Genomic DNA, 25,963 nt, shown 5'->3' on the forward strand with positions numbered 1-25,963 from the left:
ATTTATATACAAATATTAACAGATGTAACTTTTTATTTGCAAATTGTGTCATTTCTGTTGCGATTCTGTTGCATGTTGAAGTCATAGATTGAAACAAAAGTAAAAATTATAAATAAATAATTATTTTTACAGCAATTGTTACTTGCTTTCTTCTCACTATGAATCTGATCTCACGAAATGAACTTCTAAACAATTTATACTAATTTAACGCTTTTTTTAAATTAAATATCTCGCTAGTATGAATAACATACTCATTTCAACATATTATCGCATTGTGACATTTGAATTTTTTAATAAAACGTAAACCTAAGATAAAAAAAATATTTATTACGAGGATAAATTCACAATCGATCGCTGTCGTCCTGGCTAATTTTGCGTTCGTGCATTAGCCGGCTTGGAATAATGTGATATTTTATGATGAAAAATGCGCAGCCGTTTTTAAGTCACTTCATATTTCATTTGGCTGCTTTTATGAGCGAGCACTTGCGGACAGGCCGGCTGGCCAGTGAATCACCACCACACCTAGAATTTTTTAATCGAATGATACGCTTGTATGGTTTTATGCAAATGAAGTGACATTTTATTTCTCCCATCCTTCAGCAGGTTATATAAATTTCATTTAGTAGTCATGCTGACAAATTAACACTAATTTAATATCCACACTGACAGCACCACTTGTTCCACCGGGGATTTAAAAGTTCTCAGCAGCAGCCCGTGAAAGAGAAAGAAAAAGACTAATCGCCTCGACCGTATTATAAGAACTTATAAGAACGAAAACCGATCCTACTGCCGCAGCCGTGTGTGTTTGTTATTTTTGTCTCTCATATTAGTATTGTTACTCAGTGCTTGTCTCAACGTGCTTGATCAGTCGGAAAGAAATTAATTTAATTTTTTTTAAAGGCTCCAAAAATATTTGTTAAATAAATTAATTGTGAATTTTGTTTGAAAATTTGTTTTTAAATCCATAGGTTGTTGTTAGATTTTAAAAGAAGGGAGCAAAAAAATTTACAATGAACAATTTTATATTTACAAACCAAATTTTAAACAACAACATAACTTTTCTCTGTCAAATTTTTCAATTTTAACTCTCGCTACAATTAAAATGGGTTATTTACTAAAATTTAGTGAATAAGTTAAAAAAAACCGCGGCATATAAAAGCAATTTTACGCACAATTTGCTTGGGAGAGAATTGGTTTGATTTCTCACACGCTGACAAAATTCACTTTGCGGGCGGAGGTAAAAAGCGAGACTGCCGCCGCCGCGAGTATTACAAGGAGAAATGAGTTAAGTGCTGCTCACCTGCTCAGCCGTCGCGCGAGACCGGATAAAAATCGTCGGCCGAATAACATAATACATTTGATGCCATGCGATGCGTGTTATCGGAGCATCTGACTGAAAGGTAGGCAACGGCCATAGCAGCAGAAGCAGGTTTTGGTGGCATTCCATTGACCCATCTGGAGGAGCATCAACATGACGATCAGCAGCAGCACGCGGTCGACTATGAGTACCGTGGGAAAAGGCGCCGACCCACTCAAATCTGCGAGAAAAATAATTTATGTGATTTTCGGCCCGACGGACTCAGAATTAACAAGTGCAAAATTAATCAATTCCAATATTACATATTGGGTATTTGTATACGTTTTGTTAAAAAAAAAACTATTCACAATCAAATGGGAGAGGAACTTCTTCTCCCATAAGCACAATGCATGTACTTAAAGGTACGTCTTAAATAAACCAGCCGCCGCGCGCGGCTGGTGCCCTAATGACCCAATAAAGATCACCCTCTGCTCCAATCAATCACAAGCACTGTTAGTTGGCTCGTTCTCCCAATTTTGAAAGAACACCATGTTTGCTTGAATTTCTCTAAATAAATGTTTATAAGTTTTTGTGCAATTTAAATTTTTATCATACAATTTAAATTATAAACGACTATAATGAATGCAGGATACATTTTTTTCAATTTGTGTTTGCAACAATTGGAGTTAAAATTTCACTACAATCACAAAAATTGGCTTCTACTGTTGTGAGAATTTGCCAATAAGGAGTCCATTATATTGTCAAAGCAATAACTTTTGCAACAACAGTAACCGTTCTCAACAATTTTTGGAGGAAAAAAAATTTGACATTGTAGCCTCGTCATTGTTAGCGACTTAATCTGGCTATGTCAATAAGGAGTCCTTTAATACAACTTATGTGTTTAAATAAATATTTAATACAACCAAAACTGATAGTGTTGTTTGTTTCTTTTTAAAATTAATTTCTCTAAAGTCTATTGAATTCCTGAATATCATCTCTTCAGTTTTCCACTTCATTTCTGTATTTTATGCTGCCAAGAGTATTTTAAAAGAATTTAAACTCAATGAAACAATTTGTTAAAGCGTATTGACTTTAATAAATTCTGTGTACATTCTATTGACTAAGCGATGAATCAACCCTAAATAGAAATTTTTTGTTAATAATTGTAGGTTATTCTCCTTAATAATCACAAAACCTATTTATTTGTATCTATATTTGTCAAAATAATAAAAATAATTTGTGTACTGAAAAATAGTTAGTTATTGCGGGAGGGAAACTGAATTGTTTCAAAACGGCACTATAGCAATAATTTTGCTAAACTTCCAAGATCAAACAGACCCCATCCGCTGCAGTGAGCCTTTTATTTATTTTTTGAACTTTTTTTACACAGGCGGCGAGTTTTTTCATGCGCGCGGCATTGCTTTGGCGCGACTGCTTCTAATTAAGGGATGCAAAACGCAAAGCAAAGGGTGATGAGCGCTTGCGTTTAAATCTCTGTTGGGGGTGTCACCCTCGAGCCGCCGCACAAAGTCGGATCATTGCGAGGGATCAGTGACGATGCTGGCTTAGTGCGAGATGTACCGCATATCGTTTCACTTGGTCAGCATTGTGCTGGGCCTCGGGTTGGCCGCCAACCTCCCTATTATTCACCAACCCTCAAATTCCACCTTAGCTAACAAGTGAGTAACTTCTTAAAAATTTAAATTTTTAAATTATTCATAAACGTGGATTCGAGAAAAGTGGTGGCCACTTAAGGGGAATTTCAATCACTATATTATGATATCCGAAATACAATTTCACTTAGAAATTAAGTCATAATTGGCTATATCAAAGAGATCAAAAAAATTGTGTTTACACCAAAAGCATTTTACAAATGAATTTCATAATTTTGTTATTTTTCAAATAAATAAATTATTTCTTTATTTGGAAAATAGCATTATAATAATAGCTCTTGATTATAAATGCACGCTCTTGAACAAATACTTTGACGCAAGTACGCCTGGCACAGAAGTGGAAACTGTGCCGCGGAGCATTCATTCAATGCGGGTGGCATCTCATTCCACGGTATAACTTATAATTAAATCTGTATTCAGTCGCGTCTGGAAGCAATAATTCGAAGTAAAAAGTATTTTATATATATATAAAATATTTTTAAAAATGATTCCTAAATTGAATATTTCCTACCTATTCAACCATTCATAAAAATTATTAAGCTTCCAAAAGTGGACACAAATTTCGCGAAACGCTGCTCCAACTTAACAGCGAATGCAAAAGTTAATAAAATTTTTAATTCAAATAGGGGATTCTCAACGGAAAATGCTGCATTTCTCCTATAAAAAATTATAACTGAGCGTATAAAAATGATATCCAAAATTAAAACCAATTTTTTCTAAAATAATTTAAGCAATAGGATAATTCCGTACATTTCTTTCCAAATTGACAAACAAATTTGTAAGTTCCTCTGCTCTCATCTGGGGTAACTTTTGAGCTTAGGCTTCATAAAGTAATGATCTACTTTATTTGCGATTATGATTGCAGATTAGAAAGAAGAGCTCGAGTAATGAGCCGGGCTGGAGTGATTCTCTGCCGCGACTTCCCAGGCCTCAGCAGAGAACAGTCGTCGACCTGTCTGCGGCACCCTCTAGAAACGGCCGTCGCCCTTCAGGGCCTCAAGTTAGCCGTCGCCGAGTGCCAGTACCAATTCCGTTGGAACAGGTGGAACTGTTCGTCTCTGCGCGGCCTCAAGAACAGGAATCCTCACAGCGCAACACTGCTTAAAAAAGGTGCGTTTCAATCATTTGATCCGATTCTGAAGAGAAATCGACAAAGATTCATTCGTAACGTGTAACTAAAGGAACAATTATTTTCACGACTCAAAAACAGAAAAAACTAAATTGAATCTCGCAAAAAAGCGGTTGAAATCCTAACAACGAGCTTAAGGGGAGCAATTATTTTAATATACCCAGAGTAATTACGTTGGAAGTTCAAAATCACATACAATAAAAGGCATGCAAAAATATATCCTAAAATATAACTCTCCATCTTCAAGTAAAGCTGCGAATTTAACCTTTATACAAGAAGCATATTGCTTGATTTTTTATGAGAGCAACGGCGCAATTCTTGTGATTTAATAACAAAACATAAGCCAAACCCTCCATCTTATACCACTTGTTCCGCCATCAAAAAAGAACAGGGAAAGCTTTGCCGAGTGCTATGAAAGACTAGCATAATCTCAGAAAGCGTTGTATGATCATGACGATTAGAATAATTTATGATCAGAAAAAATAAAATCTGGCTTCCTTGGTGAAAATAAGCAAATTTATTGTTTAAAGTTTCTAAAAAAAAAAAAAACTTGTAGTATATCTAAAGGATTTTCTTTAAAAGAGTTTTCCGCTCAAAAAACTTATCTTGCGGCTTTTAATAAGAAAGGTCTAAATTTTTTTGGAGCAAATATATTGTTCTGTGCTTTAGAAGTAGATTGACAGGTAATTATTTAGATTTTTTAAACTTATTGGCGCATTTTTATATACGATTGAGCTATATATTAAATTAGATGAGAGTTTATTAAATTCTTCAAATATATTTTCCTTCACAGTTCATTAACTAAAAGTCGGAAAGTCAAATTTATGATTTAAAGAGTTACTTACTTTTAGCAAATTCAATATTTTACTATCAGAGCAAATATCTTCCAGGTAAGTTAGACTAATTTTAATTATTAACAGTGAAGAACCTATATTGATTTTACTTTAACACTAACTCCGTTGCGGCGAAATGAAATTTGTCTGGCCAATTTTGAAAAAAAAAAATATTTGAAAATTCCCAAAAGGAGCTCAAAATTTCAGTTCTTGCACTTCTTGTGATATCTCCTTGGAAATGATATCCACAAACTAATAACTTTCAGCCTCAAAAGAAATAAGTTATAATTTCCCAGATTTTGTTTAGTTCGCAACGCTCTTAGCTACCTTAAAAAAAGTTTCATCATTTCATTATATGCCAACATCAAATTTAGCATTTGCTTGTAAATTGAAACAGTATATTAGCGAGTTGACAAGTGGTGTCTGCAGGCAGGCGAGGTCATTGGTTGTTGGGCTAATGGAGTACGGCGTGTACACCGAAATACCCGGCCAGCCAGCAGCGAGCTCTCCAGAGCATGACCGCTGAGGGCGTGAAATGCTGCAAACAAGAGTGCCTAATTGCCAGTACTCGCTGCACGTACTGCTCGCCACAATACACATGTGACCTCCACTCTCCAGCCCTACAGCATAAAACAATAATAACTTGTAGCATACATTATTCTCGGCTGCTTTTCTTCCTTCCTTTCTCTGGCGTCGTCTGCAGTGGTTGTTGCGCAACCGGCCGAGTGCCTCTCACAATTTCCTTGTCGTCGAGAGCACGACCGGATTTGCTGAGATTTTGTTGCCTCGCAAGGATTTGAGTTTCAACAAGCAAACTTTAATGAAGAATGGAAAGGCGGGGACGACGTCCTTTTAAAATTTTCCTTGCTTAATAATAAGCACACGAAAAAATTGGAAAAAATATAATTTTTAATAAATTATATAAACAAGTAAAAAGATATATTCCGTTTGAATGAAGAATATTAAAATGCACAATAAGGAGTAAAATTGAATAACGGAAAATTGATTTTGCTGGACGAAGTAAAATTTTTCAGATTGTTTGTTTCCAAAAGTTCAAAATGAAGCAAAACAGTGCAAATATTGTGAAGTAATATATAAATCACTGCTTTCCAGAAAATAACCTTTTAAAAGAAGTGGACGAAGATTAATGGAAAGTTGTCTATTATGCCTATTGTTGTCTGTGGCTCGGTTACCTTGTTCAAGGATTGTAAAATTTGTAATCAAATCCCTGGAACACTTCCTGAAGTGGGGCATACGAATTGGACCCATGCATTTAATAAAAGAAAAATCATATGTCTAAATTTCTGTAAGTAAATGTTTAAATTTTACAGGCTACAGAGAATCAGCTTTTGCGTTTGCGATTTCATCCGCCGGCGTGATGCACACAATAATTCGGGCGTGCGGCCTCGGCATTTTGCCAAATTGTGGGTGCGAAAAGAAGGAAATTATCGACGTTCGCACCCTTCCTGAAGAACAGTATAGGTCAGGTAGGCTCGGATTTGCGAAAATAATCAAATAAATTAAAGTTGTCACACTGGCAGATCCAGAACATGGGGTGAACTTGGAGGACAACGAAACGCCGCGTCAAAAACTGCGCCGCCAGACGAGAAGTAGTTGGAAATGGGGCGGTTGCGCGCACAACTTGCGTTTCGGAATGCAGTTTTCGAAGCTTTTTCTGGACTCCAGAGAAAATAGGGGCGCTGACCTCCAGTCCAAAGTTAATTTGCACAACAACAACGCTGGCAGAGTGGTAAGTTTCCCATTTAATGAAAATATTGCATTTTTTTTTACTTTTTAAATAGAAACACTTGAAATAAAATTAAATCAATCCTTTCAGTTATTAAAAAGCTCTACATTTTTCCCTTAGGCTGTGATGGCGAACGCAAAACGCCACTGCAAATGCCACGGCCTTTCCGGCAGCTGCGAAGTTCAAACATGTTGGCGATCAGTGCCAGAATTTCGCAAGGTGGGCGACACCCTGAAGTCTCAGTTTTGGACAGCAATCCTCGTTGGCCAGGGTAATCTTGGCCAAAGGGGAGAGAGCGACGAGTTGGAGGAGGTTGAAGAGACTGACAATAGGTGGGAGTTTTAAAAAGAGCCAAAAATAAATAAAAATTACAAATTTTTTTCGTCAATATTCAGTGTGCAAGAAATCGTACCTGAATCGCTTCAACTGAATACAGACATCGAAACAAACGGCAGGAGGGATAGAAAAACGAGAAAGAGAAGGGGTTACTTTTGGAGGAGCAGTCGGAAGGAGCCGGACGTCGCAGATTTGCTGTATTTTCAGAAGTCGCCAAATTTTTGCGAGAGTTCTCCTGACTTTCCAGGAACAACCAGCAGAAGGTGAGAAAATATAAAATTATCGATGACTATTATATGAAGAAAAAAAATGTATTTTGTAGGTGCCACAAAAATAGCGCAGGCAACGACGGGTGTGCTTCCATGTGCTGCGGTCGCGGCTATAATTTGATTAGATTGAGAATAACTGAAAAGTGCTTGTGCCGGTTCGAGTGGTGCTGCCAAGTGATGTGTAAAAATTGCACTGTCGAAGAGTGGGTGACCGTTTGCAAGTGAGTCTCCTTGCACACCTCCCTCATTTTGTATTTTGCTCATTTATAGAATATTATCATATTAATGCAAGCTCAGTTCCTTTTTGTCTTTTGAATTAAATGCAGCACGTTTTTAGCAATGAAATTGAAATTAATTTACTCATTTTTTTTAATCATTTATTGAAAAACGCGTTTCCGTCTGGCGCTGAAAAAAATATTTATTTTAGTCCACGATTACAAAATGACGCTGCTTCCTAAAGGGGAGATTTGTTCGTGAACTCTGCGCGCGGATATTAGTCCTATTACGACGGAGAGCGGCTTGCTCTCTTGTTAAGCTGCAGGCAGCGAAATAGAGAGGCACTTCAACTTTTTGACATCACTGCCATTGCGAGAGATCAAAGGGAAATAGTTCTCCTCTGTGTAGTTAGTTGGCCATCACTGCAGCGAGCAGGAATGCGCGCTTGCACGAATAACTCGCCCTTAGCAGTCAGGGTAAAACAGAGGATTTCGCAGAGGCACAGATTTCTCCTCGGCGTAGAATTTTGTGTGCTTCAAAGTCGCCTGCCAGTAGAAGGATCGAGAAGGGAAATTTTCAAGCGCAAAAATAAAAGAGAAAAATCATCACAAAAATATTATGAAATTCATTTGCGTGGAAAAATTCCATTATATCATTTTTTTTAATTAATAGTCGTATTTAACCTCTTCAATAATATAAAACAAAATTAGTATCGATCTTTCTTTCAAATTATTTGTGACATAAAATGACATACTTTAAATTTTAAAATACGTTACATATAATTTAACACGTCGGTTCTGATTTCGTTCTTGCGATCTGAAGAGAAAAAATGCAAATAAGGTGTGTTAAATGGATTCCCATTGACACCACCCAGAGCAACACAGCAATGAAAGTGTAGCAGGTATACCAGGGGTAGGGGCCAGAACCTAATCGAATAAACGAACGGTGTAATCTGCTTCTCGCCCTACCGCGCGGCGAATTCTTCAGTCTTCGGGCAACCGAAGAATCATCAACAACAGTCACCTCGACTTTTCATTCGTATGCTTGGAGGTAAGATTTCCATTTTGATATATTTTTACTTTTTGCGACGAAATAAGTGAATTGATACGTGGAGATAATAGATATTCTGAAAATTCATTACATTTTTCTATTGTATTCTGAACTCAGTCATGCAGGTTGCATATCTGACGAACTGACAGGCGCGCTAGGCGAAAGAAAAGCCATTTACTGACTTAGCTTTGTGTATTCTTAATTAATGTATTTGCACAAATTTAGATAAACTTTATCATTATTATTATCTTTATTAGTAACAAAAATTTCAACAATATGAAGACGAAGAAAAATTTTGAATTAGAATAGTTATTCATTATTCTGCATTGCAACAAATAAAAATCAAGCCCTTACTGTTGAATAGATGTTAACAAAATTTATCAGGTCCCTCTTCAATGTTTGATCCAATTGATTTGATTCCATTCACGAAAGGAAAAGCGCACAATTTATTATTTCATTAAAGCAACGTACCAGACGTTTCCAGCGCTTCTGGAGAAATAATTTTCCACTATGTATTATTTAAATCATTGCCAATGACCTGAATAGAGATTTCCCATCCCTTCAAAGCAATGACTGCATGAGATAGTCAATCAAAAAATTTTTATTTCCTATTTTCCTTTTTCTAGACCCGAATACCGCTTTTTTTTAGACTGATTTACACCTTTTTCAAATTTTGGTGCTTTTTAGAATTTCAAATTCCAAAAGGATTTCATTTATGCAAGGAGAGATACGAAATATAACCAAATAGCTTTTAGGGAGACACACACGAACATTGAAATCGCACTCCGTGAAAAGGGGTTGTTTTATTATCACCCTTCAGCAGTCTCTCTCGGTGTGTGTCGCGCGCGCGCTCACTCGTTGTTTCATACGGATTGAAGTGCAGCAGCGATGGCAGCGCGCGTTGTCTGTGCACAGACAAGGGGCTGGAAATTAGCGGCAAGAGCTCGCGTGCGCACACTACACATACGCCCATACGTTTTTGAAAAGATGCAGCCGAGTGGAAGATCAAAGGTGTGCGTTATGAATGACTGTCACTACAGGACTGATTACAACTTATATTATGCACACGCTAAGTAGGGTTGATTGCGAATTACAGAGAGAAAGAGAGACACACGACGGCTCGGATGAAACCATATTAAAACCCCCCCAGGCAAGGCAAACTCGCAGGCGAATTCAAGTGAATTAAATAAATGGGGTCCCTCTTTTACATCTCAAAGCTAATTAACAAATCGTGTTGCGTACAAATGTCAAAAAAGGGGGCAAAGTAAAATTTTCTTTGTTCCACCCTTCTAGACTTTTGCGATGAAATTTTCATTTTTCTTTTGTTTAAAAATTCTCACCTAAGATTGAAACAAACGAATCGAAATCCCATATTAAAGGATTTTTTCTTTTTATACGTTTTCGTCTAGAAGAAATTTTGCTTAAGATTTTCCGCAGACGAAAATTTTCCACTCAGTTGAACACCGACTGAATTTCTGCCAAGAGCAGTGACCCAAATATGATAGCACTATTGTGGTTGTCTCTGTTACATGCGCGGCCGATCGCACCATTATTGCTGCCAGTCGACGCAAGGAGCCATACAATTGCAACCTTTTGCGGCTTCTAATTCTGCTGGCTTGACCCAACGTGGCAAATTGGCTTAAAATCCAAGTCACCGCACGTACTTTTATATAGCTTGTGAAAACTTTGCTCTTTCATCAGAGGGGTAAAATGACAAATTCAATTAATTTTTTCCCAATCAACAAGTTAGAAAATGTACAGTAAATTTTGACAATTATGTATTGTAACCGAAAGGGATTATTTTTTTCCAAAGATGCTAACAAAATTATTTGCAAGCAAAAATGAGAGAAATTACTAGTGGTATTATGAACGACTATCTAAGATTTTTTAACTGAATTTTCAAAGGTGGCAAAAATGTGCGAATTTTTAAATCGACTGTCTTGAATATGATTATGGGGTCAGTTTTTTTTTTAATCCTGCTAATTTCTCCTAAAATTGCAAATAAATTATGAAAATTAACGTGATGGAGAAGATTTCAAACCATAAATCAAAATATTTTTTCAGACTCCTTCTTTTCATTTTGAAAATTGACTCATTAGGGAAAAATTCATGACACTTTGAAAGCTGATAAAATTCTAAAAATACTTGAAATTCAACTTTCCGAGAAATAATCATCCGGATTTAGATACTAGGAATAAATCTGGAATAAATTTTATTTTTCTCCGATCCCACTTCAATTCAATTAAACAAACTATCATTTGGAAAATTGCCAGGTTGCAGACCTTAAACATCCAGCATGAGTCAGCGGAGCCGAAACTCCTGCGGTGCCATCAAATGGGATTCTCTTCCCGACCCTGGCCCCCGCTTCCAGCTTGGGGAGCGACTGGGAATCGGCGTAAGCGGCGAGGTCTTTCAAGCCACTGACTTGAAGGAAGGTGTGCAATTTTTCTAACTTATTATTATTATTATTATTTTTAATCATTTGGTTTAATTTATTTTCTTTTAATTGAACCGATATCTTGCTATTTTCTCCACCAAAAGGAAATATGCAAGTGGCCATTAAGATCCAGAAAATCACCGACGAGAACTGGGAAGACCTGGAGGAAGAATACAGAGTTCTCAAGGACCACTCGGATCATCCCAACTTGATTGACTTTTACGGTGCCTACTGCAAAAAGAGTCGCGATGGAGACCAACTGTGGCTGGTCATGCAGGTTTGAATTAAGATTTATTCAGTGGAAATTCGTCTTTTTCACTGAAATATTTTATAATTTAGCTTTGTGAGGGCGGATCAATCATCGATTTGGTAAAAGGGCTTTACAAGGCCGATAAAAAATTCACAGAGATCCACATTGCGTTCGTCATGAAGGAGGTCATCAAGGTAGAAATAAGAAATTTAATTATTAAAAAGTTGTTTTTAAAACTGGATACTTGATTATAGGCTTTGATTTATCTGCACCAGCAACACATCATGCATCGCGATATCCGCGGTAGCAACATTCTCCTGACGAAAACTGGCGAAGTTAAATTGGTTGACTTTGGCCTCTCCAGGTATCTTAGAACTTCAATTTAGTATTGCTCCAAACAAAACTTTTAGGCCTACATTGGTAAATTTTAAAATAATTTAAATTTGTTCAAATTTGATCGTTTTGTTTTAAATTTTAGTGACAAAAAATTTTAAATTCTGATTAAATGTACTTTGACTATTTATATAAAAAATTTAAAACAAGTCAATACCAAAGACCAAAAACTATACTTTAATATCCTAGAAATTATATTTTTATATCAATGTGGAAATAAATTCCAATAATTTAGCACTCCCCATTTTCTGAAATATTTAAGAAGGTTTTAAATCTGATTTTTATTTGGATTCCCTTCATATTTTTTCTTAATAAATCAATATACTTAATATTCTAGCTTTTAATTGCCAAAACAAATTTTATAAAATATCAACTCTGTTAATAAAATTTAAAATTTTCGAAATCAGGGAGCTGCGTAGTACCATGGGCAAGAGAGGCTCCTCAGTGGGGTCTCCGTGTTGGATGGCCCCCGAGTTGGTCACCAGCGAGCAGAAGAGCCAGAAGATTGGCCACGACGTCTACGACAATCGCGTCGACACCTGGGCTCTAGGTATGGCCGAGCATACAAAATTCCCTTAAAAATTTAACCAACCCTGAATCCTGAATACAGGTATCACGGCCATCGAAATAGCCGATGGAAAGGCACCGTTCGAAGACATCCACCCGACACGAGCACTTTTCCAAATTGTGCGCAATCCGCCGCCATCGTTCCACAGGCCCGCTAATTGGTCGCAGATTTTCAATGACTTTGTCAACGAGTGAGGCCAGAGAAGTGAATTATGTGAGAGTCACTAATTTTTGTTGCTACTTTCTAGATGCTTGGTTAAAAATCCTGAAAACCGTCCGGTCGTCATAGAACTTGTAGAGCATCCCTTCCTCACTGAACTCCCTGATAATACGTCTCACGTAAGAAAATAGTTCTAGATTCTCATTTTTTTTTAACTTTAATGAGCCTCTATAGTTGTCAAGTGAAATCAAATCATTGCTCGATGGTGTGACACATGTTAAAAAGGAAAGGCGACAGGAGGTAGTGGTCAGAGGAAACTTCCTCAAGGTACAGAAATATAAATTTTTTCTTTGAGGGTATTTTTTTATATTTATATTTATTAGAGTGACCAAAACTCTGATCCCGAGGTTATGTACCTTGAGGATTTAGCTGCCTTGGATAACCTGACGGAAGACTTGGTCATTGAGCAGCTTCAGAATAGACTCAAGAAGGGCTCCTGTTATTCATTTCTGGGCGACGTTCTACTATTTCTCAATCCCAATGAAACCCTCAACATTTACAGTGACGAGGTTACATTTAGTAGACATTAAAAAAATAAATCTATAAAATAACAAAAATTCTTTGGATATATTGTAGATCCAGAGCAAGTACATGTTCAAAAGCAGGTCTGAAAATCGCCCACACATTTACGCTGTGGCTGACTGTGCCTATCAAGACGTTTTGCACCACGACGAGCCGCAGCATATTGTGCTGAGTGGCGAGAGCATGTCTGGAAAGACTGCGAATATGATGCACCTCCTCCGCCATCTTCTTTATCTTGGAAAGGTACAACCTTGTATAAATATTTAACAATTATCTTCTGTGAAGGATCCGATTTTTTCTATTAATCACATTTTTCTTACGTAAAGGGAAATATTGCTGTGGCCGTGCGCATCTTGAATAGCATGACCATCATTCACGCCGTGGGAAACGCTTGCACCCCTATCAATGGAAACTCCACTCGCCACGTTCTGAACACCCAAGTGACCTTCACGTCCACTGGCAAAGTGAGCGGTGCTATTTTCTGGCTTTATCAACTTGAAAGATGGAGAATCACAACCAACGACAGGTAAAAAATCAACTTTCTATCAAACCAGTTTCTTAAAAAAAGAATTCTAAAGGCGCCAAGGCAACTTCCATCTGTTTTACTACTTCTACGACGCCATGGAGGCAAAAATGCAGTTGGGAAAATACCACCTGGAATCTGGTCGCTTGCACCGCTACCTGCGCTCCGTAAGCGCTCCGAGCGGCTTCAGCAGCCAGCACAAGGTGCCTTCAGACCCAACTTCGGCCAGCAACAACTGCAGGCAGTATGAGCAATTCAAGACGGCCCTGCTCGACCTGGAATTTGGCACGGAAAACCTCGAAACGGTCAACAAGATTCTGGCCGCCATTCTTGTCCTTGGCGAGGTCAGGTTCCGTGACGGTGGCAGCGGTAAAGCTGAAATTGAAAACCCCAAAATTTCTGCTCAAGGTAAAATTAATTGAAATTTTATCAGAAAATAATTTTTCAACTTTAGCAAAATTAACACTTATCACAAATGATATACAATAAAGGGAAATTTGAAATTTTTAAGCCAATTTTTCCCACTTTCATTTATTACTGGTTAATATGAAAAAAAAAATTATTTCATTTTTTTCTTCATGTTACAAAAACAGTTGCTGAATTGCTTGGCATTGACGAAAAGAAATTTGCTTGGGCTTTGGTTAACTACTGCATGATTGAGAGAGGCAATGCTGTCAAAATGCAGCAGTCTCCCGAGGAGGCCGAACTGGCCAGAGACGCCCTCGCCAGGGCATTGTACTCACGACTGGCCGACTGGCTGGTCAACTTCATCAACCTTAAACTCGCCTACTCACGAGCTGTCTTGTAATTAACTTAAATTTGAAGAAACAATAAAAATAACTTTTTCTATGTAGTGGAGATCGTCACATGATTTCCATTCTGGATCTCTTCGGATTTGAATGTTTCCAAACCAACAGGATTGAGCAACTATTCGTCAACACATTGAACGAGCAGTTGCAGTACCAATACACGCAACGCCTGTTTGCATGGGAGATGGTGAGAAAAATGGACTAAATATTGAAGTTGATGGGCCAATTACATGATGCTTTAAAAGTTCATTTTTACAAAATTGTTTTGTTGTTCATTTCAGCAAGAGCGTTTGGAAGATGAGGTTCCTGGTGAGCACTTGACTTTCTACGACAATAGGCCCTCAGTTGATGTCCTGATGGGAAAACCTGACGGTATTATGTGGCTCATTGACGAGGCCACTAGAACAACTCGAAACGCGGATTTTATTATTGGTCAGATTGCATAAATTTTAATATTTCTTCAGAAAACTAATAATATAAAAATAGAGTCCATTAATTCTCGTAAGAAGACTCCATTCCTGCAAAGCTCCTCGTATTCTGAATTCAGTGTGGCCCATTATACTGGGAAGGTCTCTTACGAAGTCAAAGACATGGCTGAGAAGAACAGAGACTTCATTCCCCCTGAAGTATGAAACTGTAAAATTTGCCATGGTTATTTAAAATTTTAATCTATTTAGATCACGGAGACGCTGCGTTTGTCGTCCAATGACACTGTCAGCATGCTATTCACCAATTTGCTATCCCGAACCGGAAACCTTGTTCAGTCCACTGTAGACGTGACCACGGCGCAGAAAAATATGCCTGAAAATCAAGTCAAGCGCCGCGCGAGCAAGTGGAACGCCGCTCTTGTCGTGGAAAAACAACAGCAGAGTGTGAGTCATAAAAAAATCTCACGAATCAAACACATTAAAATTTTGTATGATTTAAAATTGCAAATTTCAGAGAAGCTACAACACTCAGTCCAAGGGTCAATTCAGCCAAACTCGTCGTATGCGCACGGCCACTACCACTTTCAGGGCTGCGAGCTTGGATATTTTGCGCTCTCTGAACACTGGTGGCACTCACTTTGTTCGTTGCCTGCGCGCCGAGTTGACCGGACAACCCAGAGGATTCCAAACCGAGGTCGTGCGTCAGCAGCTTAGGGCCTTGGGAGTTGTGGATACGGTGAGGGCTCGCCAGAAGGGCTACCCATGTCGAGTTGTCTTCAGCGAGTTCCTCAGAAGGTATATATAGGAGTTAATGATGCACAACATTATTTTAAATTAAAAATTCATCAGGTACAAGTTTTTGGCTTTCGACTTTGATGAGAACGTCGAGATGACTGGTGCCAACTGCCGCCTGCTGATGGTGCGTTTGAAGATGGAGGGCTACGCCATGGGCAAGTCAAAGGTGTACCTCAAGTACTACAACGAGGAGTATTTGGCCAGGTAAACATTTCACGATAAACTAAATTTTTTATTTAATAACCATTGCCATAAAAAACTCTGTTCTTTAGGTTGTATGAGCAGCAGGTGAAGAAGATCATCAAGGTACAGTCGATGATGCGCGCCTTCCTGGCCAAGAAGAAGGTGGGCGCTGCAGACAAGACGCCTGGCAGTCTAGCAAACGCCCCTGCCAATTACGGTAAAGATCGCCCGTCGGTGGCCGAAACTGAGCACATCTCGCGCTTCCGGCAGCCTCTCGATTCGGTCTTTGACTATCTCGAAGATCCTCCTGAGGAGGCAGCCGACAATGAGGCCTCCGACGATGTATTTTAGTTAGCTATGTGTTTGTGTGTTTGGTAGTCGGGCAGATTTCACAAACATTTCTGTCTCTAGACTCTATAGATATACGTTTTTCTCAATATCGTTATCTAAAACGTTACTCGAGCTTTGTCTTTTTAGTTAATTATTTATGTGACTAATTCCCATGAGAGATCATCATTAGATTCAAAGTGCAAAACAGTATACTATACACAGATGACACGTTTTAATTATAATCAAATATATTGCACTACATAGAACTATCGTAAATCCTTCTCCTTTAACTTACAGATCAAATCGTAATTTCTCCACCTTCAGAGTAATAATCGCCATTTAATTCAGTTTCAATTCGTTACTCTTATATACGTAGTAAGCACATATACACATACTTTTGTGAATAGAACATCTGGTTTTTCTCCACCATTCATTTTTATTAGTTTTGTAGATCGCAATTCGTGAATTGTCAAGTACTATTTTTTTTTCAGTTCCTATCATAAAAGTAACACAAACTATAAATAATACTTGTCATTGATTGTTTTCGTCCAGTTGGAGAAAATGAATTGAAACTTCTTGGCAAGATCAGACTTTTACAGTGTATATTTTTTTATAACAACAATTTTTCTGAATTTTTTGAGATTTTAGCAGTTCCAGTTTACATATTTTTTATCTACATAGACCAAATATTTTTTAAATCTGAATTTTTATTGCTATCATTTTCCCGTCGATTTTGTTTTGATACAGGTATAAATGCTGTTGATATTTTAGTCACGCCAACACTTATCATTGAAAGCGACAAATTTTTAACTTTTTAGTGGAACTTTTATCAAAAAGAAAAACTTATATAGCTCTTAAACAAATTTTTGTCCATCATTTACATCACAAAGTGTATTTTGCTATAATGTCTATATTATATACATAACCAATAAAGTAATATACATGTTGTTCTATCGAAGACGCGGTGTGTTCTCATTTCATTTCAACCAACCAGACCGAGTCATGTTGGACCAAAACTTTTTTGAGGCTAGACAATGATAAATGTGGCGTGTCTAATCAGCATTTTCACTGCAGAAAATTTCTAATCTTGCTTTTTGTTGTCTCATGCCACATTATCATCTTCACCCTCAATACGGTCCACATGCATTTTTTCCGTGGGTAAAACCATTTAGAGGTTTTTTTTATGATTTTGTCTATTTTTTATTTTTATTTTTAGCGAAAGCTTCTGACCCAAGATCTGTTTTGAATAAACCGCCACAATCGGAAGACGACGCTGCACTAGCGATCCAAACACGTAATGGCCTATAGAAATTGTACATAATGACACAAAGTGTAATTACAATTTGCAACACAGAATTTAGGGGATACAAGGCGCGAAAGGAAATTGAGGAAACTAAAGGCTACAAGTATACAGGTAGGGTGAAAAGAGAACTATTTTTTTTACATTTTTTGTCTCTTTTTCATCTCTTGTCAAAATTCATCCGCACGACAAGTTACACTGTACATCGCCAATTCCCTCATTTTAATTGTCTAACAAAAGAGTGAATTAGCACGGGGATGTCCAAACCGGTTTCAGGCAGTGGAACCGACGTCTACGACGCCAAGACCATACGGTTGTTGAAAAAGTGTTGCCGCAGGTGGAGACGACGATCCTTGTTCCAGATGCTGCTGCTGTACCGTTCGGTACGACAACAGGACTTGGTTTACTTCTGCCAGCAGGTACGAACAAGAGAAAAACACTGCAGATTTTTTATTCTTAGCAACAAAAATCTTCCAGGTCCACATGTACAACCAAGGTGCAACGGACGGCATGAAACAAACGGAAATGCAACTAGTTTCTCAAGACCACATCAAGAATGTGAATCGCAACGAGGCCTCTTTCATCCTCGGACGCCAACCCGTCTTCGTCCGAAAAGTGCCCTTCCAATTCCACATGCTGCCCTTCTTCGACACGTCTCACTTCTGCGATCCCGTGGACGCTGGGTATAAAATTTAAAAAAAAAGATAACCCCCTTTGTTGAGTGACAAATCTTTGAAGGCTTGACTCGATGTATTCGGACAACAGACGAGGCCCAAGGGACTACGACACCTGGGACGCACCCTTGAGGCGAAATAAATTGGGCCGAGCGGACAGCAACAAAGTCTTCCAGCGCAACAAGAAGCAGTTGCGCAACCAGGGCTGCCAGACGGGCGCAGGCCACGCCGCGGACAAGCTGGCGAATGTGAACCAGCAGAACAAAATCACTCCGCACATCCAGACGCCCTACAGACGCGAGCTGCTCGACAATCAGCCCAAAATGCCCAAAAAGCCGAGAAGTCCGGTACCCGGACCTTCCACCTCTGCTGTGAGTAAAATTAAAAAAAAAAATTAAAAGAATCAAATTGTTTTCATTGGTGTAGGCTGCAAATATTTTGAAGAATATTTTTTTTATTAATAAATCTAAGCGCCAGTATTTTAAGGCGATCACTTTTCAATTATCACAGAAATCGTTTAAAAGAGTATTACTCGGCTTAAATAAAGAGATCGAATTGAATTTCAATAAAATTGTATTAGTTTCATATATCGAAATACTTTGTTAACCCTCTGCAGAGGTTTAAAGGAGAATAGATTTTTTGGAGCCTGCTATCTTCTGTAATATGATTTATATTCAAATCGAAAACTCTTTTTAAAATTTCAAATAAAATTAATGTCTTAATTGTTTTAACTTTTCTTACAAAACAAAATAGGCCGCATCCAGACCAGACGAATTTTCAAACGACATTCCCATGAAGTCAGTAAGTGCGGTGAGAGGAAAGTTTGAAAGCAGCAACAACTATCCAGCGAGATCTGGAGCCAAGCCGGCTGGACACATCCAAGAGCTGAAGAGCATCGGGAAAGAGATGTCCGGAAGCGACACAGGAACTTTTAATTTCCAGGTAAATTATTTAACCATTAGCAGTAAAATTGTTACAATTTAAAAAAACAGGGAATGCTGCGCAAGACAAATTACAACCGCGGCTCAATGAAAAGAAATGACATTTATTCACCAGACGACGCGCCTTCTTCGTTCAAAATCTCCTCATACAACCAGGACAATAGCAACATGTGGGAGAAGAACAACGTGGACCAGACGAGCAAAGGACCCTCATACTCGGCGGTGGTCAAGCAGAAGACTAAAAATGTGGGCTTTGAAAATGATAAAAATCGCCACGAATTGGCACCGGGAGTCATCGTGGAAGGCGACGTTGCAGATCTTTGAATGCAATGATATAAAAAACTTAATACGCAAATTTTATTAAAATATAGTTTATTTATTAATTTAAGCAGCTTGCTCAGCAAGTTATTAATGGCTTACAAAAATAATGTAGCAATATTCGTCAAAAACCACTCGAATTTTGGTCTAATTTTTTTTAGTTATTTTGCTTTCATTTATATAAAATATTTGCAGTTGTTAAACATAGATATTTAATTTTCAATGTAGCAATTTAATAATTTTTAATTTTTGAAAATAGTGAATTTTCAAAATTTATTATTTACTTTTGCAGCTTGCAAAATTGCAAATGAGGTATTATTATCCTTATTGACAATTATTCTTTGATCTTTGTTGATGTGTCAATAAATCAGTTGATTTAAAATGAAAGTAATATTACAGCATTTTCCCCACATTTTTCCCTTTAAAAAGTTTCAAAAACTTGCTGTGATTATAGGGCAGAGCGTTTATGCCGCTTAATTATATTATGTATTCCGACTATCACACAAAACCTCTTCTCGCATGATAATTAAATAATGTCACACGCAATTTAATTTTGCTAGAGTTAATTTAAGTGAGAAAAAACTACTAAAAAGGTGATCTCTAATTTAAAACCAATGATTCAACGCTTCATTCAAAGGGTATTAAAAACTACAATTTCTTTTTCTTTTGTGATTTTACTCACCGCTTGCCAGAGACAGAAAGATCGTTGTCATCAACTGGTCAACAGCGCTGTCCATCTTCTTACAATTAGATTGCCTTCTTACCGCACCAACACTTTCACACTTTTCCGGATAAATCCAAAAACGTTTTTTTGCAAATTCGGCACCGAAATACAATACAAAAATAAACACAACTTTTGATTTGATATCAGAACCCAACTCAGAACCAGATGAGGAGAGTGGCAACTGCCCCCTGGCGTTCACGCCCCTAATTTGTACCTTTATTTTTTTTACAGTAAAAGGGCGCGCATTTGAATGACACGCTCTTGCAAGCACACGGATGGCAGAAATCAATAATAAATAAATCAGCCGCAGTCTAAAAATATTAAACCAAGACTAAACTCTCACTTTTTTTACAAACGACTTATGGAAACAAAATATTGGAATTTTATAAAAAAAAAAAAAAAATAATAATAATAATAATAGAATATAATTATATTTGAATTAAATTTGCAGATCTGAAGTTATGGTTTAACTAATTAAACTGTTAAAATTTTAAAAATTTGAATGTTGTTTTTATTAATTTCTTAAGTCTGTAACAGACAGTGCGTAAAATCACGTAAATATAAACAGTCAAATAACTAAAGAATTTGACCAATTTTTTCTGCGGCAATTCTGCGGGTTGAAATAAAATAAATCCTTGAATTAACAAAATTTCATCGTTAAATCTTGTAAATTGGTATGATTTAAAAGGTTGGTTTTCAAAAAATTTGGTACAAGGTATGTGAAAGTGTTTGAATTACCCACGGTAAGAAGAGGCAAGCTACAGATGGACAGAGCTACTGAAAACGAACCTAATTTTGCATCCTTCTGTGGTATAATTGCAAGCTAGAATTCCTAACTCTTGAGAGTTTGTGTGTATGAGGTAAGACTATTCACTAAAATAATTAAGTTTTAAATTTTAAACAACATGTAATGCCCCTTTATAATTAAAAAATTCTAATTAAATGTTTCCGTTATTGGACAAATGGGGCCAAATAATGATTTTAAAAGAAAAATTCAGGAAGAACTGACAAATTTTGATACAAAAAATTACAAAAATAGTCGCTTGTTATATGCATAATGATCGACAAAAACTCACAATCAGCCCTTATATACTGATAGCAATGAATCATAAGATTTTTTTAACACAAAGCAGTCTACGGTTTTAGAATACAAGGCACTTCATATAATTTTATATGGCAGTGAGACTAGATTGCTTGCGAACAATTAATTGCAGTTAGGAATATTAGTGTTTCGACCTGGAGCTGCTACTTTCGCCGCTCTGGCTTTGAACTGGCTCGGTGACAACTTCTCCTCTCTTGATCATATCCACCAAAGACTCCAGCTTGGTTGGATTTGGGATTTGCAGGACAGTGTGAGCCTCCTCTAAAATCAAGAGACCGTTCCTCGCGTCTTCGGCTGCCAACCCATGCTTGCCGGTAACATGATTCTCCCACGAATTGTGATTGTTCAGCACCTGAGTTCAAAATAAGTTTATTGAAAAACCAAATCCTGAATAAGTTAGCGTACCTGAGGGCACCATTTGCAAGTCAGTTTAGGGCTCGAAGTGTGCATGGACTTGATGTGTCGTCTGCGGAATCCCCAGCTTGTATAGGCTCGGTCGCAGAAGGGACACGGAAATGGTGGAAACGATGAAGCGCTGTCTGGATTTTTAAAAAAAATAAATTGGTGGCAATCATCATTAATAAAGTAGTGCTACCTTTAGAGGGATCAAAATTCAAATCAGAGTGGAATGCCAGAGAGTCTGTCCGGCAGCATCCTGGAGAGAGAGAAATTAAAACACATTTATTTGCATCAATAGTTTTGGAAAAAGAAGGATTTCAGGTCAGATATGATTTAAAATTTGTTCCAGATTATTTATTAACTGGATGGTTTATTTCTCTTTGTTTACGTATTGACATTAATTTTGTACATTGCACTTTCTAAAAGGGTTGATTTTCATCAGCGTTTTAACACATACAATCTAAGCATCTTTAGGTTTTTTTCTTTTTATTCGATGTTTTTGGCCAGGTAAATTTTACAATGTGGGTCACCTTGGCCAAAACTCTTATGGCTAAAATGCGAGTTAGGCTCATTTCAGTGGCTAGTTGTTGAGTAGGAATTTAACGTCCTGCTGCTATCTCTGCACATACAGGCTGAACATTTTTTTTTTTACATTTTTATCAATATCATTCTCATTGTTTTACTCTTTGTTGAGATCTCTTGCGTGTTTTTATTTTATTTTGATTGGATAACAACATCACAAGCAATTTCTAAGACATTTAGTAACACAGCCAACATTTACAGTTGTTTTATTGTTAAAATTGATGCAATATGCCTTGTAACCGATATACACTTTAAATTTTTCACCTATATAGATTTGCGTCTTCAACGTTCGAATTGACTATCTAATGATGCCGGTGAACACAAATCAAATGGCCGAATTGTTTGCCAAAAATGAACTAGAAAATCCGTGGTCAAATGATCGATAACTTTGAGCTCATTATTTTCTGTCCGCAAACTTTTGCATCAGATTGTTACTGAAAAAATTAATTTTTCTTCTCCTACGCTCTTTAAGTCCAGGAATCAGAAGCGCCATCCAAGAAAAAATTGTGCCAGGCTGGATTTATTATTTTTTGAGGTGTATTTTCTGATAATGAGGCTTTCCCTTTATGTTGGGGCCCAAAAATTTCCTCTTACAGGCTGCCAATTTTGTAAACGCCACCCATACAAAAAGAGTGTGAAATTCCAGCTGCACAAGATTTTTCCTGGTTAAAACCTTTATTACTGGACTATTTCTAACACAGATACACAATAATATACAGCAGTATTTACGGTCGGTGTGTGTTTTGTATAATATATATATTCAGTATATTGCTTCTAAAATATTATCTCACCTCTAGTAACACTTATAAAAATCAGTACACAAAATACCCCTGTTTGCAAGTACTCTCTATAAACATTTTTCCTTACAACAACATGCTTTTGCAAACAAACAGCGTCTTTAGAAGCTATTTGTATCAATTTCTCCGCTTGTATACTCACATCAACCACAAATGATTATATCATTATTGGCACTATATTAACAATGGTGTGAATATCATTAGTCAAATCAAAATTAATTGACCGCAGGCTGCCAACGAAAGTCTCGGAACAACATGATGACAACTATTTTGATCAAAAACTCTGGCAGAAATATTAAAAACAAGTTATTCCTCTCATAAAATAAGAGGAATAGTTTAAATCAAATTAAACCCCCGAAATTAAAAAAGTCAATGAATCTAAATGAAAAGTTATGTCGTATGAATTTGTTGTTAATGAATAAAATGTATTTTACCCTCAATACATTTAATTTATCAGAATTAAACTAACTTAAAAAATTATAAAATTATTGAGACTCGGAGACAGCTGCAGTCAATATAAATCAACCTGTCTACAGCTTACATCACAGCAACAACTTGTCTACAACTACAATATGAACGGCGTTTTCCGCCCTTTCAACACCAGGTTCCGTTTGAGGCCGCGGTTGGCCGTGTCGATTTTGGTGACGCAGCTTTTCCACTGCTCCTCAAACTCGGCCGGCGTCATGCCGCTAAAGTGGTCCAACACCTCGCGGATGAGCTGGACTTTGTGGGTGTTGAACTGGCGCTTGCCCATTTTGCCGTTGACGTTGCACAAGAGGCGCTCCTCGGTGGTGAACAGGAGCTTCATCAGGTCGCAGCCCAGCTGCTCGAGCGTGCGGCCGGTGGCCCACGTGGCCAGAATCTCTTTGCTCGGCAGCAGGCACGCGTAGGGCATCTTTTCGTAGGCAGGCCCGTCTTCCGAGTTGCCCTCCGCCTGGCACGGCGCTAGCACTTTCGAGTCGAGCGGCACCTCGTCACCGTCTTCCCCTGCGGGCGGCGCCGGACAATATCAGAGTCTGTTTGATTGCCATCTATGTGGGGGTGCAGCAGGCCAACGGACTTTATATATATAGCTCTAGCCACAAGCAGTAAACAAACATGCAGAGCGCTACACATAGCTTTCGGGTGACCCGCACACTGTCCCTCTTCCTCTGGAAAAAAGTTGCAAAAATTCTGCCACCCAGCGATCAGTCCCCACTTATCGAGGGTCATGCATTTTACTAGCCTCTCCTTCAGGGTCCACCCATCAACATTTTTCTTTTAACATTTATACTCAATTTTCCTCGCTAAATAAAAAGATTTGGAAGTATGAAGGAATTTCGACTTGATGTGCGAATTATGTTTGAATGAAGAACCCAGACTTTTCCTCACAAAAACAATGCTGCAATTACAAAAACAGCTGGGCAAGATTGGCTACCTGCAATATATGCAGTAAAGTTTTTGTAAGTTTAAAAATGTAGTGTTTCAGTTATGAAATCAGAATTAAAATGAAGCTTAAAAATAAAAATTTTTGTCCCACTTTAAGCGTTATGATTTTTAAGGGTCGTGGAATTAAAACTTTAAAAATTTATAAAATGCTGGAGCATAGGTGATTGATACCGATAGACACTTACAGTAGAAGACTTGTTTTGAACAAAACGACACCAGTATTATACAGCAAATTTTAAGCACCATAGAATGGTTGGAGACAACAAAAAATAGTTTCAAAAGATCTGAAGCGGTTTATGTCTTTACAACAGTGGAATATGAGAAAGTATTTTAGAAAGAACTTATGATTTTAATGAAATAACTAAACAAAAAACTGTGCCCACATAAGATTTACAATGGCAATGAGGGGTGCTGCCTCCTTGATAAAAACAATACTCGATCTATCCTCAACCACATCAAATCTGCACTTGCCTAAAGCCACACAGCTAATCAATGCACATTTAACAGAGATACAACTAAACATTTAAGCTCTGGACAAATTGTCCGGCCAACAATGATGTGTCCACCCTCAAATTAACAGTAAATAATTAGACTGGGAGCTCACCTTTCAACTGGTTGATGTCTGCTAAGGACAATTTTTCCCCTTGCCGCTGCATGAATTTTTGCAGCTCCTCCGGTGTCCCTTCATCCATGGACTCCTCGAGAGGCAGACTGGCCAGAGATTCGGAGTCGTCGCAGTTTGTGTCGCAACTAGGCTCCACTTTAGGGATGACAGTGGCTTGCAGTGAGGTAGATATGTCCTCGCTTTCCTCTAGGCTCTGACTTCGGTGCAATGCAGATTGTACAGGAAGGGCTGCAGGGGGCGGAGGTAGAGATGAGCAGGCCGAGGAAGGACGCTTTTTCTTTGACGGAGGTCCACTTTCTGACGGAATCAGCGAGTGCTGAAATACAGAGTTCGTCTATTAATCATCCACAATAAAAAACCCAGTTTATTTAATTACTTGATTTACATACAGAATCGGGCTGTATGAACGATTATAAACACTAAATTTAATTTCAGCAGCCTTACTTTTACTTTCCCCTGGGCGCTGGCAGTGCATAGGCCACGGATTTGTAGAGACTCGGCTGCTTTGAGGAGGGCTGGCAGGTCATCCTGATCAATGTTGACCTCTCCCTTGTATACAAAACACAGTAGGGCCTCCAGATCTGAGAACTGGACATCCTGAAGTATGATGACGGGGTGCTGGCAGGGATTTGTCTAAAAATTATTGTCGAAAATTAGTTTCTTTTAATGAAATATGGCAAAACTTGTGATAATACTTCAAAAATTCGTCTAAAGAACGGGCTGCACGCAGACAAAATGACTTTGTGAGCTCTAATGCACTGTCCTTCGCTGGCCAAAGTGCAGTCAACGAGTCCCTCTTCCTCCCATAGAGTCTCAAAACACGTCACAATATTTGATTGAAAACTATTCCACTTTAAACAGATTTGTTGCCTAGTCATTGTAGAGGATATCTTGGTATCCAGAAGGAGAGAAATGTCAACAAAAAAGGGTCAAAATCTCGCTGGTTTTGTATACATTTTACTCAAAATTGCCAGCTGAGAATCATAGGGGCGTATAGGGGCGGGATTCGTGGGTTGTAAAACAAATTGTTTAGATGCAGTGATGCCAACATTTGAAAATTTGCAAA

At 37.8% G+C, this 25,963-nt stretch overlaps 3 protein-coding genes across 6 annotated transcripts; 2 read left to right on the forward strand and 1 right to left on the reverse strand.

Annotated features, from left to right (window-relative positions):
* Window positions 1–1,355: 1,355 nt before the first annotated feature.
* Window positions 1,356–25,902, reverse strand: LOC132194473 (zinc finger and BTB domain-containing protein 14-like). 3 transcript variants are annotated; one of them, XR_009441549.1, is made up of 7 exons: window positions 25,593–25,902; window positions 25,342–25,530; window positions 24,877–25,213; window positions 21,662–21,721; window positions 21,472–21,605; window positions 19,923–21,418; window positions 1,356–1,538 (listed from the first exon to the last, which is right to left on the reverse strand). XR_009441549.1 is itself a non-coding variant. In XM_059615771.1 (6 exons), the coding sequence occupies exons 1-6, from the start codon at window positions 25,773–25,775 to the stop codon at window positions 21,188–21,190; spliced, it is 1,134 nt and encodes a 377-aa protein (XP_059471754.1). In that variant the 5' UTR covers window positions 25,776–25,902; the 3' UTR covers window positions 19,279–21,187. The 3 variants fall into 3 exon arrangements, 2 of the variants coding, with proteins under 2 accessions (XP_059471754.1, XP_059471755.1); XM_059615771.1 differs by lacking the exon at window positions 1,356–1,538 and having other exon boundaries at window positions 19,279–21,418; XM_059615772.1 differs by lacking the exons at window positions 1,356–1,538; window positions 19,923–21,418; window positions 21,472–21,605; window positions 21,662–21,721 and adding an exon at window positions 21,752–23,831.
* Window positions 2,857–7,603, forward strand: LOC132194332 (protein Wnt-10b-like). The gene is made up of 7 exons (XM_059615517.1): window positions 2,857–2,976; window positions 3,836–4,080; window positions 6,264–6,419; window positions 6,474–6,682; window positions 6,800–7,011; window positions 7,075–7,278; window positions 7,338–7,603. Exons 1-7 carry the CDS (start codon window positions 2,873–2,875, stop codon window positions 7,507–7,509), a joined length of 1,302 nt encoding a protein of 433 aa, XP_059471500.1. The 5' UTR covers window positions 2,857–2,872; the 3' UTR covers window positions 7,510–7,603.
* On the forward strand, window positions 8,489–19,508 carry LOC132194471 (neither inactivation nor afterpotential protein C). 2 transcript variants are annotated; one of them, XM_059615767.1, is made up of 28 exons: window positions 8,489–8,550; window positions 10,824–10,985; window positions 11,092–11,264; window positions 11,327–11,431; window positions 11,492–11,601; window positions 12,038–12,180; window positions 12,241–12,388; window positions 12,446–12,536; window positions 12,592–12,684; window positions 12,741–12,926; window positions 12,994–13,182; window positions 13,266–13,465; window positions 13,518–13,870; window positions 14,056–14,266; window positions 14,317–14,458; window positions 14,553–14,703; window positions 14,758–14,897; window positions 14,949–15,143; window positions 15,214–15,494; window positions 15,549–15,698; window positions 15,767–15,894; window positions 17,230–17,301; window positions 17,362–17,421; window positions 17,584–17,726; window positions 17,785–17,990; window positions 18,046–18,352; window positions 18,735–18,923; window positions 18,974–19,508. In XM_059615767.1, exons 2-28 carry the CDS (start codon window positions 10,847–10,849, stop codon window positions 19,244–19,246), a joined length of 4,578 nt encoding a protein of 1,525 aa, XP_059471750.1. In that variant the 5' UTR covers window positions 8,489–8,550; window positions 10,824–10,846; the 3' UTR covers window positions 19,247–19,508. The 2 variants fall into 2 exon arrangements, with proteins under 2 accessions (XP_059471750.1, XP_059471751.1); XM_059615768.1 differs by lacking the exons at window positions 17,230–17,301; window positions 17,362–17,421 and having other exon boundaries at window positions 18,974–19,490.
* Window positions 25,903–25,963: the final 61 nt, after the last annotated feature.

The sequence above is a fragment of the Neocloeon triangulifer genome, unplaced genomic scaffold (assembly GCF_031216515.1).
Source record: "Neocloeon triangulifer isolate White Clay Creek 2 clone unplaced genomic scaffold, ASM3121651v1 ptg000006l, whole genome shotgun sequence".
Classification (NCBI taxonomy): Eukaryota; Metazoa; Arthropoda; class Insecta; order Ephemeroptera; family Baetidae; genus Neocloeon; species Neocloeon triangulifer.

Excerpts from the sequence above, each read along its gene's own strand:
- LOC132194473 (XM_059615771.1), bottom strand. The coding sequence starts at position 25,775 with ATGACTAGGCAACAAATCTGTTTAAAGTGGAATAGTTTTCAATCAAAT. Across the intron at positions 25,214-25,341 it reads GCGCCCAGGGGAAAGTAAAA|CACTCGCTGATTCCGTCAGA; the intron begins GTAAGGCTGCTG and ends TCTGTATTTCAG. Across the intron at positions 21,419-21,471 it reads CTTGCAAATGGTGCCCTCAG|GTGCTGAACAATCACAATTC; the intron begins GTACGCTAACTT and ends TTTTGAACTCAG.
- LOC132194471 (XM_059615767.1), top strand. The coding sequence starts at position 10,847 with ATGAGTCAGCGGAGCCGAAACTCCTGCGGTGCCATCAAATGGGATTCT. Across the intron at positions 10,986-11,091 it reads AGCCACTGACTTGAAGGAAG|GAAATATGCAAGTGGCCATT; the intron begins GTGTGCAATTTT and ends CTCCACCAAAAG. Across the intron at positions 17,422-17,583 it reads TAAAGGCTACAAGTATACAG|GCAGTGGAACCGACGTCTAC; the intron begins GTAGGGTGAAAA and ends AACCGGTTTCAG.
- LOC132194332 (XM_059615517.1), top strand. The coding sequence starts at position 2,873 with ATGTACCGCATATCGTTTCACTTGGTCAGCATTGTGCTGGGCCTCGGG. Across the intron at positions 7,012-7,074 it reads GTTGAAGAGACTGACAATAG|TGTGCAAGAAATCGTACCTG; the intron begins GTGGGAGTTTTA and ends GTCAATATTCAG. Across the intron at positions 7,279-7,337 it reads CCAGGAACAACCAGCAGAAG|GTGCCACAAAAATAGCGCAG; the intron begins GTGAGAAAATAT and ends TGTATTTTGTAG.